We start from the raw sequence: 18,933 nt of genomic DNA, 5'->3' as shown, positions 1-18,933 counted from the left end.
CGATGGTAACATTTCAAAAGGCATCATGTACATTTTGACACTTTCTGGGTTATTGCATATTCTGAAAGTACTCCTAATAAGCTACCTCTCCACCAAAAATGAGCAAAAGTTACTTCAGTAAAGTCTGTTTAATCATGATTTTAAATAAAGTAACATAAACAAAATCTTTGTCATCAGCAGTCCCTGTTTATATAGCCCTGTCAATCTGTCAAACAAAAGACTACATGAACCTCGTGACGAAAAAAAAGCAACATGAACAAAGCGCCATGTACATTCGGCGAAGAAAAACGAATCATAACAAACCGCTCCCCTCAATGAAAGCAGGGTGATATAGACGTTGGTGATTTCAAAAGATGTAAAACGAAGTTGACTTTATAGCGCTGTCGGCCACCATTGCTAGTACCAACCACTAGTGTCTTCCTTTTATCTACAAGGACTTCGCCGCCCTGGGCTCCTAAGTGTATGAAAGAATGGCACGGAGCGACGGCGCCGAATACCCATATTTACACAAAGAATTTTAGAGCGCCCGCCACGGGATTCGAACCGGCGACCTCTGGATTGTGAGTCCAGTGCGCGGTCCGATTGATCCACACGGGCGGGGGAAGTTATGTTTGTTTTTCTCAAATAAAATATCATCAGAACATCTTATTTTGCTTTTATATTAAAATGGGAATTGAAAATGGATGCTCAACATTCTAATGCGTTTTACTCAAAACGCATGGTTTGTACATGATGCTTTTTGAAATGTTGGCGTCGAAATAACTAAAATTAAAAGAAATTTAAAATCAGAAAACGAGAAAAAAATTTAATCGTAAAACCTTAAAACAACAAGCAGGCAACTACTGAACGCAACCTACGTCAAAACCAGCTGTCAAATTGAACAGCGCTGTGCCTGTTTTGTTTTCGTTGAACTTTTGCTGCTGATCTCTCTCGCGCACTTTTGTTTTGACGCTGAAGCTGTTCGGTCGTGGAATCTGCGTTTCGCGCGAGCTCGCGAGGTTTTTCAGTGGCCTTCCGCGGAAGATCTCAAAGTGCATCATCCCCTCTCTCTCCATTCCAACATTGTTCATCCGTCTTCCAAGGTTCCTTCCATTCCGGCGACGCTAGTAATTATGGTTGTGCTGTGTGTTGATAGTGACATCTGCTACTGATATGGTGAAAAAGAGTCTGGAACTGGTCCAGACGAAAAAACAATAGAGAAGGTTAACGCGAACCAGTTTGGCTGGTTTGGCATGAGTAAATCGATCCCAGAAAGGGAGAGTGTGTTGTGTAATTGCTGTTCGAAATAAAGGTGCAGCCTTCTGTTTGATTTCGGTAATTTCAAATCGGGGATTAATCTGCGACGCAAAACACTTTTTGTGTGCAGCGGAAAGTGAACGTAAATCACTTGGTCGCGTGAAAACAAAGGTCGCACGAAGAAGAAGAGAGAAACATTAAACGGTACCTGGTACGCGGCGCCGTAGTAGATTCTCCACCTCGTCGACTGTTGCCCTTGCGTAGGAGTAAACGGTTCCACCCGCCGCTGCCCTTTTTGTGTGGGTTTCGGAGGTGCATACAAAGCACTCGCAGTGTGCATATGAAATTGGATCCAGCAGCTGTAACATCTTACTCTGGAAGTGGACAAGCATTGTGAGATCAGTGCAGCGGCGTGAGTCACCGGAAGGGAGTGTTGCTTGGAAGGTCCAGGAGACCGAGTCGGAAATCTTCAAGAAGGGTAAGTAAAGGATGTTTGCAAAGTCAATAGAAAAGTCCAACAACAATAAATTAAGCAATCCCACAACAGACATAAGCTGCTGGTCAAGTGGTTACTCAGACAGGAAAAATAGTAAAAGATTTCCATTTTATCTGTATTTTTGGACTAGTTCTGTAAATAAAATTTTCTTGATCAATGTGCATAATCACCGAATCGTGATGGTATTTTATTTTATTCACAAGGTTCTGTTTTATTTCAGCTAATCCATGGTTGTAAAACCACGGTGAACATTGTTGTGGGAAAATGACATCATTGTCCAATACAGACGGTACTCTGTTGGTCTTGGTTAAATGCATGTTTTTGTGCTCCTGTGATCGCATATTTGCCTCATATTTAAATTTAATTTTGTTTAAAGTAATCAACCAAGCTTTAAAAAATACTACCCAATGAATTTTCAATATTTTGCTGAACGATTTTCCAGAAAATATAAATGTTTTGATAAAAACTAAGTAAACTAGACCAATAGAAATTGTACTTAGAATTTTCTGTCCATCCTCATCTGCTTCTTTGCTGCAGCATGTTGGGGTCAGAATATGGGTGATTTACTATCTTACTTTTCTGCCATTCTCGAACAACCTTTTTTTTTTACCAAAAATAACAAAATCGAAAAGTAATACTTTTCGATACAAGAGACAAAAAGTTCTTCTTTTCAGCACTGAAAAAGTGGCTGAAAAGTTGGACTCTTCAGCCCTTGTATCGAAAAGTAATACTTTTCAATACAGTTTTAAATATTAAATAATCTGGCAACCCTGTCAAGTAATGTCCGGTTTTATCATGCAACTTATCGTTGGATGGATAATCAAAAGACCTTTCCAACAAATCCAAAATATCGAAAATCTGACCACCCTATCAAAAGTTATAAGCGCTTAAGTTTTAATTATACACTTTTTTTATACCGAATCTCAGATATTTAGATGAAAACGTTGTCCGGGTCTACCATGTGACCATTCTTCCTCAAGAGATTGAAGTTTGGCAACCCTATCAAAAGTTATAAGCCATTAAGCGTTTTTACACATTCTTTTTAGGCTGGATCTCAATTATTTTGATGAATGTTGTCTGAATCTATTATGCGACTTATCGCTGAATTCGTTATCAAATGATTTTTGCAATGAGCCCAAACACATGAAGATCTGACAACACTGACACAAGAAACAAGTAAAGAAGCTTAATTTGTAAACATACTAAGGGCGAATGATGCTATTTTGACTACATGTATTTACTGTGTGATTGTCAGAAAGACACCAACCACCTAAAGGTGGATTAAATAACGTTTTTTATTTGATCCAGCACAGATGTCTGTGATGGGAGCTCACATGTTCTGTTTTAAAATATAGTGGTAAACTAAGCAGCTATATGTATTCTAGACTTGAATAAAGATTTGTCAACGGTTAGGTCATTGTTTAATTACCACCCGTCACCAATATACCAATACACCAATAAGGCTAAAAATAAGCAAAAACAGATTTGCTTGTGTTGTTTGTAGTATGGGTGGTTGGCTTCGTTTTGTTTATCATTTTGTTTGATGCTTTGACTTCAAATCAAAGCTCAAAATGTTATAATTTTCGTTTTACTCTAACATTGTTGAAATTTTTATAATTTTTATTATTAAAGATTATTGTAATATTTATTTAATCAAGTTTATAATTTGGTCAGCAAATTCCACCGCGAGTCAGAATCGAGACGGCTGAAAAAAGGGGCGCGACAATGTGGGAAAGGGAAGTAATTTGTGATTGTAGACGGTATTGTTTTGATTCGCAGTATGTTGAGTCAACTGCTGTGGATGAACCTGAAACATCGCAGAAAGGGGGTTCTCTTCTCTTCATTCGCAGCTACCACCTATCTCCTATTTTTATTTTGTTCTACTGATTGTCACTTCATCACTGATTCTTCTATTTAATATCCATCATTTGATTTTGATTTTACTAACTTTTGATTCTCTTATCTCTCAAAGCTTTTCCACTTTTTTTTTGTCAATTGATACTGCTGTAACAAGCTTTATTTTTTTCCTTAAAAATATACTTTTTCTTAATGTACTAATAATATCAAGTCTTTTTATCATTTGCCTAATCGTTTTGGATTTTATCGCGAATTTATTTATTTGAATAATTGTTTATCCGTCCTATAAATTATCGTTACTATAATCTAAGCAAGTTTTTCATCTCTATTTATTAAATATTGTCTAATTTTACATCTACTACATCCAGCTTCTCATTTTTATTCTTTAAAATACAATCATCAAATGATTAGGCGCTTATACTTAGGGGAGAGTGGGGAGACCTGATCCCCTTTTTTGTATCGCACATAATTCTGTCAATTTCTCACAAAACTATAAACTTTTTTGCTTGAATTGAAAGCTTAAACATTCATCTATGTTTGGCTAATAAGGGTATTTCATCAGATGAACTCTTCGAATCATGCCAAGCGTTTTAAAAAAATATTTTAAACCGGCTTTTTAAAAATGCTAGGGGTAACTTGATCCCCCTTTCAACATTTTGAAGAAATCTTAAGCAAAATGTTTCTTATTCATCCAAACTTTTGATTTTCTATAAGTTACAGCAATTTCACATAAAACCTGTACGTTTGTGTTCAAAATATAACAAGTTTAGTATGTAAAATATTTAAAAACCTAAAATATTATTTTTTAGACCAAAATTAAGCATGTTTACAAAAGCTGGAAATTTTTGTTTACAAAACTTTTGAAAAATGGTTCAAACTGCAATAAGTTATGTACAACTATACTAAAGGAAACTATGTACGAAAACCCAGCCCAATTAATTAATCTTGAGGCTGATTCCAGTGACTGTAAAAATGCAGGGATCAAGTCTCCCTAAACGCACTTTTTTAAACAATTGATTGTAAAAATAGTATGACGATAAATTTAACATCAAATGCGTAAGGGTTTTGGAGTTGATAAGTTTATCAAACAATTTATAAATAAAAAATATTTTTTAGAATAATTTTTGACTGTTTTCTATACATATAAAAACAAAGAAAAAAAGATCTTTTGGAAGTTTTTTGCAGCTCGTTTTAGAAAAATGTGTGTAACTCAATCTAAACATTTTTAAATTTTTTTCTTTGTTTTCTACAATAAGTTTTAGTTAATTTCGCACAACTTTCTAGAACAGAGCTAATTGTTTTACCCACATGCTGACGAGATACAGGCTTGGGATCAAGTGTCCCCGGGGATCAAGTCTCCCCACTCTCCCCTACATCAAACCCTACGTAATGTACCACCCCCGACCGAGTTAAAATGCGTAACAGAAAAAGAAGGTGTGCATGCCTGGCACGGACACTCAAAGCGTGTTCTAGCGTGTTGCTCGTACTGACTCAGAGCAATTTCTTCTCAAAGAATCTAATTAGTAATGCAAAAAGTTAGCCAGAAACGATTCAATCGTCGCAGAAGTAACGTTCTGGGGCCTCTGAGTTTAAATGCAAACGGAATTAATTTGCGCGCTTGGAATCACGATTGAATCTTCAATCGGTTCCGTTCAAGTAGGTGAATGGGTTTTTGCTGTTGCCATTATAGTTTAATTGCAAGCTGCACCACCGACATTGTCGAACATTTGCCGTGCGTGTTTGTTTTGCGGAATTTATAGTTTTTATAACAGCTGCATTTACGGCTGGAAGATTGAAGATAACTTTGTGCTACTTTCGTCTGCTGTAAAACCGTGCCAAATTCACCTCGATCAATCAGCGACGATATTTATGGATTTTATTTTTTATGCTTTCCGTTCGACCTTTTCACACCGTCGATTGCGACACACACACACACACTTCAAAAATCCCACACATTCTTCCACAAACATCCATTTGATTGATCTGCCACCCCATCATGCTCAGCTGATTCAAGTCAGCATAAGAAACGTATTTACGTAGGCAGTTTCCGACTCGGCTTGGCCGTTCTGTATTTGTCTCGACGGGGCACGCGGCTCGCGCATTCACTTCACCATTTTTGGATGACTCGGTCGAGGCCGTCGTCGGCGTTGGGAGCCTTTAATGCTAAATACTACTATATGCAATATGTTGAGGGACGCACAGCGTGGTACGTGTGGAGGCTACTACTACAACGTGTTGTTTTTGTATAATTCCTTTTTGTCTGGCATCTTCATAGCAATACAGGGAGAGAATGCACAATTGCATTAATTGAGAATTTCTGTCTGTAAAATTATTAAACAAACAGTATTTAAAATGACAATAACGGTTAAAATTTTAAAGAAATTTAAAATAAGACAACCATTTTTGCCTTCCTCACCTCAATGAGGAAAGGCTTTAAAATCACTCGAAAAACGAACTTTTTTATTTGACCTCGTAGACCCACCTTCACGTATACCTATCGACTCAGAATCAAATTCTGAACAAATGTCTGTGCGTGTGTCTGGATGTGAGTCCGTGCACCGAAAAACATGCACTCGATTACCTCCGGACTGGCTGAACCGATTTAAACCGTTTTGGTCTCATTCGATCCGTCTTGGGGTCCCATAAGACCCTAGTTAATATTATGAAGTTTAGAAAAGTACTTCAAAAGTTATTCTAAAAAAATGATTTTAGTTAAACTTCGAAAGATTGTAAAAAGGGTGGTTTTTGTAAGAAAACCCGTCATGCTATATATTATTAAAAAGATTGAAGATCTGACAACCCCATCAAAAGTTATGAGCACTTAAGTGTTATTTATAGACCTTTTTAGAGCCGGATCGGGACCATCCATAAACCACGTGGACAACTTAGGGGGGGGGGGGTTTGCCGATTGTCCACGCTCCATACAAAAAAGATTTTATTTGTATGGAAATTGTCCACGATGGGGGGGGGGGGGGGTTTGCGATTCCCAAAAAAGTGTCCACGTGGTTTGTAGATGGTCCCATCTCAAATATTTTGATGAAAAAGTTGTCCGGATCTATCATGCGACCCATCGTTGGATAGGTGATCAAAAGACCTTTCCAACAAGCCCAAAAGATTGAAGATCTGAAAACCCTATCAAAAGTTATAAGTACTTTAGTGTTTTTGATACACTTTTTTGAGGCCGGATCTCAGATAATTTGATAAAAAATAAGTGTTAAATAAGTGTCTTTACTTTATGAATGTGAGGAAGGCACCAATCACCTAAAGCTGGATTGAGTAACGATTTTCATTTATTCTGACATACACACATATCGTTGCTTCTCTTCTGATGGTTTGGATGCTTATTACTTTCTCGTCGCTCCATACCTTTAGTGACGTGATGGGAACAAGGGCGTCTATACGAAGTAGGGTGGGTCATTTTTTTTTTCGAAAGTGTTCGGATCCGGCTGAAATAAAGGCCATCTTGTAGAGGGGGCCCATAGGGACTCCCACATCAAATTTGAGCTCATTTGGTTAAAAACTGGCTTGTCGCTCGGGGGTTAAAGTTTACATGGAAATTACTACGGGAAATGCGCGATTTTACTTCAAACGCTCCTACAAGCTAAGCGACAAACTTTAACCCACACTTACACTAGGTAGCCGTGTCGGGGGTGGTCCAAGGAACATTTTTCTCTGAGGGTTCATGGTCATCCGTTCAACCCTGAGCTTGCGCAAAGCCGAAACATCCGGCGACATTCAATCAAACGATGCTTCTGTCATAGTTTGTAGCATGCGTTGACCGTTAAAACTGAGATTTCGAAGAATTCCGGCGTCGCCGGATGAGCCCTTTCCAATGAGCCCAAAACATTGAAGATCTGACAACCCTATCAAAAGTTATTAGCACTTAAGTGTTATTTAAACACTTTTTGGAGGCCGGATCTCAGATATTTCAGTAAAAATTATGTACGGGTCCATCATGCGACCCATCGTTAGTTAGATAATTGAAAGACCTTTCAAATGAGCCTAAAACACCAAGGATCTGGCGACCCTATCAAAAGTTATTAGCACTTAAGTGTTATTTATATACTTTCTGGAGGCTGGATCTGAGATATTGTGATAAAAATATTGCCTGAATCTTCCATGTGAACTTTCGTTGGATAGGTTTTTTTTATCAGACCTTGCCGATGAGCCAGAAAAATTGAAGGTCTGCGAACCCTATCAAAAGAAATCAGTAATAAAATTGATTTGTTAAACATGTTAAGGGAATGTTGCTATTTTTACTGAATGTATTGACTTTATGAATGTGAGGAAGGCACCAACCACCTAAAGCTGGATTAAGTAACGATTTTCATTTATTCTGACATACACACATATCGTTGCTTCTCTTCTGATGGTTTGGCAGAAGAGGTATGCTTATTACTTTCTCGTCGCTCCATACCTTAAGTGACGTGATGGGAGCAAGGGCGTCTATACGAAGTGTCCCTACACCTGCTACAAATTTCCGGTGCTTGGGGAGGGGAGAGTGAACTATTTTTATTCATAGTGCCACTAAAAATCGTGCAAAAAAAATCTTGTGGGTGTACAGATTACGGAGTAAAAGATGATAGAATTGTTCACCTAGTGCTCACATTTGATTCCAGGACCAAGTGGTCTGGAGGTCATACATACATACATACCTAGAGAAATTAATTATACGTGTCCAACACATTTATTTTAATTGAAAAATTGCAAACTACAGATTAATATATTATCTGTAGTTTACTAAGGGCAGTATCCAAGATTTTTCTCAGTATCCCTTCCAAGAACCAAAGACTTGTTCCAAATACAATAACAACTCATGTACAAATTTTTGAAATGTGGGTTAGTCTAGTAAGTGACATTTGCAATGTTCAGCTTTCCAGATTACCACCCCTGCCGACGATATCTCAATCGTGTTCACACTTTATTCTTTCTTATACCCTCAGTCTCGAAGTGCGAGTAAGTACACCAACGAGTTCGCTGTTGAGTGTGTCATCTCACACCACCACCACCGTGTCGAATATCTTGCAGCTGTGCGTGTTCAGCAAGCAGATATCGGCTCAAAGTCATCATGCGCCAACCCAAACCAGCTAAGCTAAAACAACTCCAATATTGGCCCGCGCTTAGTCTGTGTTGAACCGCGAACTTGACAGCACCATTCAAGCCTTAGTCATCACGTGCTCATCTGTGTGGCACCTTAATGTGACTTAGTCGGTGTTAGTAGCGCTTAGTAGTGGTGCTTTATTTACCGCTGTTTCAATTTGTTTACACACCGGCGTTTCTTCTTTTGGCGTGATACACTCATCTCAGGTATAGCATACGAATGCACTTAACTCAGGTAGCTTGTGTTTGTTTTAAGTCACTTCAAGCATAATGTAAAGTGCGTGTGTAATTATGCAAATTGTGTCGGTGCGGCGAAGGTTTTGATTTGTAGATCTGATGACATCACTTTTTGTGTGACCATCTGCAACTCCGGACTCGCTCCGACGAGTTGGGCAAATATTGAATTTGGTCATCGAGTTTTTTTTTTCTGCGTGGTGCATTGACGTCACGCCCCATCATCCTTGTGCTTTCGAAAAGGCAGGATTTTGAGCAATCGAGTTAATTCCTTGCACTTTGTCTTTCTATACCCAAAATGTCGCATGAATATGAATTAGGGTGCGAAAGTTGAATGGCCTCCCCTCCCCTACTTTGGTGGATCGACTGTGAAGTTGTTTAGCTTGCGCAAGCCAGAATGAGCCGGTCGCGCGAGATTATTTTTAGCTTGACGGTTTTGTGATTGAAATGGTTAAACAGGAAACATGGGGAGTGATGTTTGAAAATGACACGAAATTTACAGCTCTAATAAAGTAAGCTTAGCACGCTTATACGCCTCGAGCAAATGTTACGCGAGGCATGGAAGGAAAGAGAGACGTTATGTTGCGATTAAATAAACACATGTTTTTACATCGGAATGGTGCGAACTTGTAAGCAGTTTCGGCGATGACGATTTCCAAATGTTTGTTTACCGCCAACTTGGAGTGGGTTCTGTCGGTGATTTGTAATGCTGCTTCCCTTTCGGCTGGTATGTTGCTGTCCTTGGTCGAAAGTAGGTCGATTACAGATATATTTCGATGACCTAATTCATTCGTGTTTTGGAGAGAGCAAGTGTGGCGCTGCGAGCTTGCGATAATTTCAGTCCTGTGACTTGCACTTTTGCAGGTTTGAGGGAGATTTAAATCTGGTGAATAAAATCTTTTATGTTTATTAAAAAATTCAAAATGCGTTTTTATTCTCTGATGCATTTAATGCTTTATTTATTAGGTTGTATCGATAGGAATTGCATTTTTTTGAAATTTGACTGTTTTTTTATTCGTCGGCGTGCCTTCTGATCAGCGGTGATGTGGGAAGGACTTCATGTATTAAAACAATTTGTGCAATATCATAAACCCAAAAAAAAATTCTTCGGCATGCCTTTCGATCATAGATGAAGTAGGAAGGACTTAATCAAGCAACATGACTTACCTGTCTCATCAAATGTTGGCTCTTTTCAAAAACTATATAAACAAAAAAAAAACAACCTCAAAACCACTAAGATGCCGCACGCCATAGCTGAAGGAGATTACTATTGCAAATCAAAGTACCTAAAAAAAATCTTCGTTGGAAGGACGCTAAGAGGGTCTTTTTCAAACATCCGGATTTTGATCTATCAAAATTTTTAAATTATCCATATACTTGATTATCCGGTGCCTCGAAGTTTCGATTATCCGAAGGTTTGTATAGGACTTCGGAGAATCGAATCACGAACAAAAAAAAAAAATGTTTTGTTTCTTTTTCTTGTTTTGAACATCAAATTCGAGTTCTGCGACCCCATTTTAGTCAAATTTGAATAGTTTATTTCGTCACCGCTATATTGGCCAAAAACACTTTTGCGTAGTTAAGGGTTTTTAATTAAGCTCGTCCATCAAAAATCAAAAAATTGTCTGCCTGTGTGGATCAATCGGACCGCGCACTGGACTCACAATCCAGAGGTCGTCGGTTCGAATCCCGAGGCGAACGCAAAAATGCTAAGTGTAAATATAGGTATTCGGTGCCCTCTCCCCGTGCCCATACTTTCACACTTAGCAGACCCGGGAGGCGGAGTCTTGTCGCAAAAAGAACGATACACGCCTGTGGATCCGTTGACGAAACCGCAAGGTTTAAAAGGGCCATATTATAAGGTGTTACGTCGATTCCGTTTTCCATCAAAAATTAGGCAACGAAAAACATTTTGATTCGATTATCCAAAGTGAAATTTTTCAGAGGCCTTCGGATAATCGAGTCTGGACTGTATTGCGAAGGAGTAAATCAAATATCCCTCGGTAAAATATTTTCTAGGTCAAAGATATTTGAAATGGTTCCTCTAAACGTCCTTCCGACGAAGAAAAATGTAGGAACATTGAAAATAATAATAATCTCCTTCAGCCATGGCGTGTGTCGGGAACATAATAACCGCGTCGCGTTGATGCTTGCAATCGAGTGAAATTTATATGTTACTTTGAAACACAATTAAATCAATGAACATAACCGGCGGCATGCCTTCCGATCAACGATGATAAAGAAAGGACTGATTTGTCACTGCTAACGAGAAAACAGGACGCCGAAAACAGGTACCGTAAACTGGGGTGACATTGATAGAAATTTGATTTGGCCACTAATTTTGATACATCCAATATACTGCCGTTCTACGCATAATTGTCCCATGTTCAAAAAAGTGCAACTGAGAAAAACGCGATTGAAATTTTTCGACCGATTTCTGTGTTTCTACGCATAATTGTCCCGTGGGTTCCTATTCGCCCTATGTGTCCCTAATCGCCCCAGTTAGCAGTTTATCACCCTTATTTATGATCCTCTTGCTATACAACAGGTAAACAAGGCTTAATGCTTAGTAAAACTAATGATTCCGTGTAAGAAAATACTTGGTGGGACAATTATGCGTAGAAGTTCAACGATGGGACAAACAGACTTGGTGTTGTTTTTGATGAGTTTCCGAACAAAGTACCAGATTTTATGTGTTTTTCTTAAAGTACACATCAGACTAAACTTAAAAATGGCAAAAAGTCAAAATCGTCAAAAACTGACATGGGACAATTATGCGTAGAACGGCAGTATAGCAGTTACATTTTTGCATATATGTTCGATAATAAGCTATCCTTTAATACACATACTCAAAATTCTCAAAAATGTTTAGAAATTAATTTGACGGGCATTTGAAAAACCTATCAAAGTCACCCCGTACTATCAAAGTCACCCCAGTTTACGGTACTTTCATGCCGAGAAACCACGCAGCCCTCATTCGACTCTCAATTATAATAATCACTTACCGAATGCACACGAATAGCGACACAAAAGAAATTGAAATTAACAGGAAAAACAGGACTGCGCGTCCCCACAGGCAACGCACTAATCCATTTATTTGTGGTTGTAAAAATGTAAAAAAATATATGCAGTAGTGCTGTAAATGTCATTATCTTGAGATTACAACGATTTGCAGTAATCATTGGATTGGGTGTAAATAAAATCGATTGACAATAGCTGGAATAAGAAACAAACAACGGGTTAAATCCCATTTAAACTTAAAAGTCAAAGCGCCAATCCCATTTAAACTTAAAAGTCAAAGCGCCGTCTGTTGCAATCAATTGGATTAAGCCAGCTCATATTTGTGATTCGGGCTCAGTACACCTACGTGATCAATGATCATGTCCTGAAATGCCCGCAAAAAATACCTTTTTTTTTGTTACACCGTAATGTATACAAAAGAATTGTTAATTGTGTTTTATGATTGAATGAAAAAATCTTTAACAAATTTTGCATTTTTTCATTGCAGAAAATCATCGAGGAAACGAAAATGGGCAACGTGGTCGACAAGGTCACCAGCCCGATAAAGGCAATGCGGGGCACAAAGCGGAAGCGCGAGGACAACGATTCGGACAGCAACGAGGAGATCAACGATTTGCTGGACAAATCGCTTGCCACTCCGAAGAGGTATTACGATCGCAGCCTTAAAACTCAATCAGATGGTTGATCTCATTGATTTTTTGTTTGCCGCCACAGGAAGAAGCTCATTTCCACCGCCAAGTACATCTACCAAGCGCTGTTCAAAGAGGAACGCAACTCGGATATTACGGTGCACGCGTTGGGAAAAGTGTGGCGACTGCACAAAGTTTACCTCAGCCAGAGTCCGTACTTTGCCAGTATGTTCAACGGATCGTGGCGGGAAGCCGACGAGGATTACGTTCACATTGAGATCATCGATCCGAAGATCACCATCGAGTCGCTGTACTCGGTGTTTGGGTCGCTGTACATGGACGAGGTTTCGCTGGAACCGCGCGAGATTGTGTCCATTCTGGCGACCGCGACCCTCTTTCAGCTGGACAGCCTGATCGATCGGTGCGCCGAGGTGATGATTGAAACGACCAACGCCGAGGTAGGTTCTAATTGGTTTGTGTGTGTTTGGGGTTTTGTTATCTTGTTTGTTTGTTGCAGACGGCGGTCCGGTATTATGAGGCGGCCTGCGAGTACGGTGTGAAGAGCGTAAAACAATCAACCTTCGGTTGGATGTTGGTGAACTTGCTGAGTTTGTACTACAAGAACGGTAAATGGTTACGGTTGATTAGCATCGAGCTGATGGAACTGCTGGTGAACTCGGCTGATCTGTACGTGATGCAGACGGAACTGTCGTTGTACACTTTGTTGCGGTTCTGGATGTTTTTGAAGTTGCATCCGCTTAGCGATGAGGAATGCGACAAGGTTACGGCCTCGGACGAGCAGTTGCAGTATTTTGCGAACCGAACTAGCACGGTCGCGTTCTTGAACACACCGAAGGGAATACCGTACGAGCGTTGTTTCCGGGCGTTACGATTGCACAATCTGCTGAATCACCACGTTGATATCCGAGTACTTAAGCAGGACAACATCATTCCCTTGGACTGGATGAACGAACCCTTGTTTCAACAGTGGAACAGCATGCTTTTGGTAGATCAATCGCTGGACAAGGGACCGAAAGAAGTGGACGAGAAGGTCTTTCTGGATACGTGCATACGCTGCGGCAGGACACTACCCGAGAACGAGTACTTGAAGTGGCGCTGGACTGGGTTCAACTTTGGACTGGATTTAATTCTGATATCGGACACGAAAACGCTGCGAGTAAAGCGGCACCACCGGACGGAGAACGAGCGACTGCTCAGCCTACAGGTTAAGCGACAATTCCTGATCCGCGTCTCGGTGGCTTCGCTGAACGACCTCCGCCAGGTCAAGCACCAGCAAACAACACCCATCCAGCAGATAGCGCTCGAGAAAAACGAAGAGGCCATGCTTATCATGTTCGACAAAGAACTGACCTACCCGCTGCTTATTTCCGTCAACATGCTCGTGGTGTCACCGCCCCGGGTCAGCTTAAACCCGGCGATCACGCTCGCATCCCCCGCCGCCGGTCCGTCCAAGCAGCGCCGTGGAGCGGCAGCGTCCGACGACGAAGAAACCGGAGCCGGAAACAGCACCGCGCTGTCCTCCTGATTGCAGCCGATTCGTGTCAAACGTGGATGACCACGCGGCCGCCGCTGTTAGGAGTTCGTTGAACTCTTCACGCTCAGCTGATTCTCGCTGCTGGTTCGAACATTTTTGGCACACTTTGCCGGCATATCTTTCTCGCGCGCGCACACACACACACGCACACATACAGATAACACACTAACAATGTAGCGTTAGCTAGAAGCAACGCCGGGTAGCGATAAGTTTACCTCTCCCAATCAGCTCGATTAGATGTGCCATTCAACCGAAGTTTACATAACACTCACGCTCACCACATTCGCCCAGTGTCTTACACATTCTGTATAGATGTACTCAATCGTGATCACTGTTGCCACAAAGAAGAAAACAAAACAAAAAGGAAAACCAAGCTAGAGTATAGGTAATAGAGATTAGGGAGCGTTTACGATTAGCAATCACCGAGCTGCGATTTGTTTATTGTGATGAAGTCGGGATCAGATTTGAATTTACGCGCGACGATCGGAAAAGTATTTTACACGGGAGAGTTTACAACAATTGGATTGTAATTTGCTACTAGAAAGATATTTACAAGTAACAGAGTTTAGTTTTTCAAATTTATATTTTCGTTGAAGATATTTGCATTGAACTGGAAATAGAGCTAATATATGTTACAAAACTAACAGTTGAACTTCTTTCTATTTTAATCAATAAATAACATTTTCTTGCCGGCCATTTTGGCCGGATTAGCACGTCGGTAATCAATGTTTAAGGTTTTCTTTCAACGCTTCAATCGTCAAACTTGCAGAACTCGATATCAATTAGGCGAACATCGTCCTCGAGCAGCCTCATCGGTGTTTCGTCTTCTTCCTCGCGATCACTGCCGTCGAACTCGTACATCAGCATGTCCGTCACCGCTTCCGGATAGCCCAGCGCGTATCTGATCTTGCGTCGCCGTTGCACCCAGCAGGAGCTGATGATCGGATCGGATCCGTTCATGGCCCGCATGAAGACGCCCTTCATCGTTTCCCTAGAGTTCCGTTCCCGGGTGTGGTGAGTTTGACGTCGGTTTAGTGAAACATCTTGGGGTTCAGCGGCTTCTTCGGCCAGGAAAGCCAGCGGCGCCGGGGCATGGATGCAGACTTCGGCACCATGGGCCAATACCTGATGAATCGCTGTTGGGATGCGACACCAGCTGTAGGTGGTCAAGTAGTGGCGATAAGTTTCCTTGCAGTAGTTGTCCAGCTTGAACGGATTAATCGGATCTTGCACGTTGATGGCAATCGCAATGTTCCGGAAACGGACGATGAGTTCTTCGTCGATTTCCAGCATGTCGCTCAGCTCCGTCGTATTTGCAAATGCTTCAAGACTAATTTGTCCCGATTTGCGCTTAGGTTCTTCTGGATCATCAAACAGCTCGTAGATCTGTTCGGTAATGTTTTGCTTCCTCTGCTGATACTGATCTCTGGTAGAATCTGTGATCATCCATTGTCCAAGGTTCGATCTGTAAAACAATATTTTATTAACATTTAAACCGCTTCAAAAATCGATCGCAAGTTTACCTAAAAGAAATCTCCATCAAAAACTCAAAGAATTGCACCCAGACGTAAAGTGGAGTGAAGCTGTAGTACGGTGGCGTATGTCCCTTTGAATCTACTTCGAGGATTTCCATCTTGTTCATCGCGTCCGGTGTTGCTCCACAAATCAAACAGTTTCCCGTCTTCGATGCCTCCGGGAAAAACTCCAGCGCGTTATCCTCCGTTAAGCTCAGCGTAAATCGGAAGTCAGCGTGAACAAACTTGCCATTGGGCAGGATAACCCGAATCCGTTTCAGGTTGGCGATTTCTTGCTCAATAGCCAGTTTCGTTTTACGAGTATGGTCCGTATCCTTGCAATCGTATTCCAACACGATGGGTCTGCAGAAGCGAATGCTCTGGGGCATTGGATTGAACCACACTGTGAGGTCGGGATCGCTGTTCATGATCATCTGGATCGGCGTAACGGCCGCAGATAGAATATCGTTGTCCTCAAAAAGCGATACAGATGAGGAAGAGTGGTCGGCTTTCACTGTTGCGCTGTCAATGCTCCAGGTGCTGATCAACGTCAAATCCGCCGTGTCCAGTCCGGAACTATCAATCAACTCTCCGATGTCGGCAGCATTCATCTCGATGATTCGTTCAGCTGTGTGTTGCATCAGTGCTTGAAGTTCAACGCGTGCTTCCAAGTGCCATGCAACCATGAACTCTTCCGGAGGGCTGCAGGACAGTAGCCATCCTTGCAGGCTGGTGAACGGCGCGTGTGGTCGCGTTGCGAGCTCTTCAAACGCCTCCATAAGACCTTCGTACTGATCCGGCTCCAAGTCCAAGCTGATGAAAAACTCCAATGCTGAGAAGGGCGCCGTGGTCATGTCCTGGTCTTCCACATGATCGAGGGAGAATGCCTCCTGCTTCTCCAACAGCGCGCTGTAGAATTGTGCACGATCCTTCGCCATGTCTGATGTCCTTCCGGGTTACTGAGTCACAAATTTCACGCTTTTCACAAATGTCACAATGGTCATTGACTTTCAGCATGACAAAACTAATTGCACTAGCGATTGATGTAAATTAGCTGCCTGAAAGTGCTGCTGGTATTGCGGTTTCAATATGAACTTTTAAATAAATAACTATTATTTTTGCTGTCACAAATTCGGATTGACGTATGGTACACTGAAACCCCGATGGTTTGACACCAATTGTTGTTAAACGAACGGGGTCACTTTTTAGTTTGGTCTATACAAAGAGCTCACATTTACTATCAAACGCTTGATTAGATAGTGAAGGAGCTATTACACTACGGCAAACAAACAAACAACTCGCACTTTTTGAAAGTTTGACTTGAATTTTTTGTACAAACGTCAGCCAGCATACAATTTGCCTTGTTTGCGAGTTTGGCAAACTGTCAAACACGAAAAAGTGCGAGTTTGTTTGTTTGTTTGTTTGCGGTAGTGTAATAGCTCCTTCACTATCTAACCAAACGTGTTGGAAAAAAAACATGAAAGTTCATACAACATTGCAAACAAAATCAAGTGATAAGTTCGCTAATTACTAGTGAACATATTTTAATCGTATCGGATGGATTATATTTACTCAACAGTTTTATTTAAATTATCGAGCATATTTTCTAGTGCATAAGACAAGATAATGTACCGTCAGGATTGACTAAAGGTATGCAAACTTAGGTACAGTACAATCTGTCGTATTTTAACAGTTAGTTTAAGATTCCCTTATGCAGCCATTATTTGTTAACAAAATTAGAAGTAAGTTTATTAGAACTCAACTCAACATAACTCACTGAAATCACTGGTTAATATACTTCTGGTTAACTTTTGAAATATAAGAACTGACTTTATTTACAACAACTCTACGCTCATTTGTACATAGTTTTTGTTTCGTGAAATCCCTCTAACGATTTTTCTTTTAGATAAATCAAAACGGCGAAATTTATAAACATGTGATCACAAATTTTCAATTAAACGAGCAACATTGGCACTACAGCAAAACTATTGAAACAAATTTATGTTTTGAAATGTTGCAACATTCTGTACATCGAGATTGCGTTAGTTGAAAAATGAGGGCTTATTGGGTGATACAGAGAAACATAATTTTCTTCAAAATACATTTTTTAAGAGGCGGTTTTCAGCTATCAGTTGTCCGATCAACAAAGTAAAAAAAAAAACAAAAATCATTCATACCATCCACTGTAACGATCCCCAGGTCTATTGCAAGTAGAGCTGGGACTTCGGATCGGATATTTTCGGACTCCGGATATCCGGATAATTTTCCGGATAGTATCCGGAGCTCCGTAAAAACGGATACTATGCGAAATTTACGGATATCCAGATATTTTTCCATGTAATGCAGCAAGAAGGAAGCATTATTTTCCCCATTTTTTGGTACAAGTGATGATGTTTGGAGCATTATCAATAGGGACAGAATAGTTCAGAAAGGGGAGGGGGCAGGGGAGATTTGAATCAAATGGATTATTTTACTTCTGATAGCTTCATAAATCACGTATAATGCTACATGAGTGAACTGTTTGATTATTCTGATAATTATTTGTAAAATAGACGAGGGCCTCGTGGCGCGGTAGTTAGAGCCTTCGGCTGCAGATCCCTAAGTTGCTATGGGGCGCGGGTTCGATTCCCGCCTTATCCTCCTGGCTATCTATCGGATGGGGAAGTAAAACGTCGGTCCATTTGCGTAAAAAAGGTTTTGGGTGACTCACCATTAGGGTGCCCAGAAAAAATGGCTCCACAAGCGGAAAATGGTTTTTTGGGTTATTTTAAGCATCTGTGTAAATTTTGAGCGAAATTTATTTTCATACAAAAATGACTTTTTTAACTCGCTGATAACTTTTCAGGATCGAGTTTTACAGCGTTGGTATGTTCTACAAAGTTGTAGAGCATTAAATTTCCAATGAGAATCTCACTTTTGGGAATATTTGAAAAGAAGTATCCCGCCGTGAGAAAATTGGGGTTTCCATACATTTTTTCGATTTTTTCCATACAAACTTCACCTTCGAGTATCAATGGGTAAATGATGACCGATTTGGCTCATATTTGGCCTAGAGTCCTAAAATAGCTCAAGGAACAATATTCAGCTTGTGGAGCGAGGTTTTGAGAAAAAGTCCCATATTCTGGGCACCCTACTCACCATACATAACTTTCGGACGCATAGAAATGAGCAAAGACCACAAAAGACCCGGGGGTCGTTAAAGTGGATTGCTTTTTTTTTTTGTAAAAAAGTGTCTTATTTCAACATAAAGCAATTCCATTTAAAAAAAGAATTAACCGATAAAGAAGTTCC

The 18,933-nt window shown here is 40.5% G+C and overlaps 2 protein-coding genes across 3 annotated transcripts; one reads left to right on the top strand and one right to left on the bottom strand.

Annotated features, from left to right (window-relative positions):
* The first annotated feature begins 927 nt into the window (after positions 1-927).
* On the top strand, positions 928-14,490 carry LOC120415358 (protein germ cell-less). 2 transcript variants are annotated; one of them, XM_039576849.2, is made up of 5 exons: positions 928-1,155; positions 1,596-1,714; positions 12,432-12,589; positions 12,659-13,031; positions 13,091-14,490. In XM_039576849.2, exons 3-5 carry the CDS (start codon positions 12,453-12,455, stop codon positions 14,117-14,119), a joined length of 1,539 nt encoding a protein of 512 aa, XP_039432783.1. In that variant the 5' UTR covers positions 928-1,155; positions 1,596-1,714; positions 12,432-12,452; the 3' UTR covers positions 14,120-14,490. The 2 variants fall into 2 exon arrangements, with proteins under 2 accessions (XP_039432783.1, XP_039432781.1); XM_039576847.2 differs by having other exon boundaries at positions 928-1,714.
* A 313-nt stretch (positions 14,491-14,803) lies between these two features.
* On the bottom strand, positions 14,804-17,471 carry LOC120415357 (uncharacterized). Its single transcript, XM_039576846.2, has 2 exons — positions 15,652-17,471; positions 14,804-15,593 (listed from the first exon to the last, which is right to left on the bottom strand). The coding sequence occupies exons 1-2, from the start codon at positions 16,578-16,580 to the stop codon at positions 14,879-14,881; spliced, it is 1,644 nt and encodes a 547-aa protein (XP_039432780.1). The 5' UTR covers positions 16,581-17,471; the 3' UTR covers positions 14,804-14,878.
* Between the last annotated feature and the right edge of the window lie 1,462 nt (positions 17,472-18,933).

Source organism: Culex pipiens, chromosome 2 (genome assembly GCF_016801865.2).
Source record: "Culex pipiens pallens isolate TS chromosome 2, TS_CPP_V2, whole genome shotgun sequence".
Lineage (NCBI taxonomy): Eukaryota > Metazoa > Arthropoda > Insecta > Diptera > Culicidae > Culex > Culex pipiens.
This window is presented reverse-complemented; position numbering and strand designations above follow the sequence as displayed.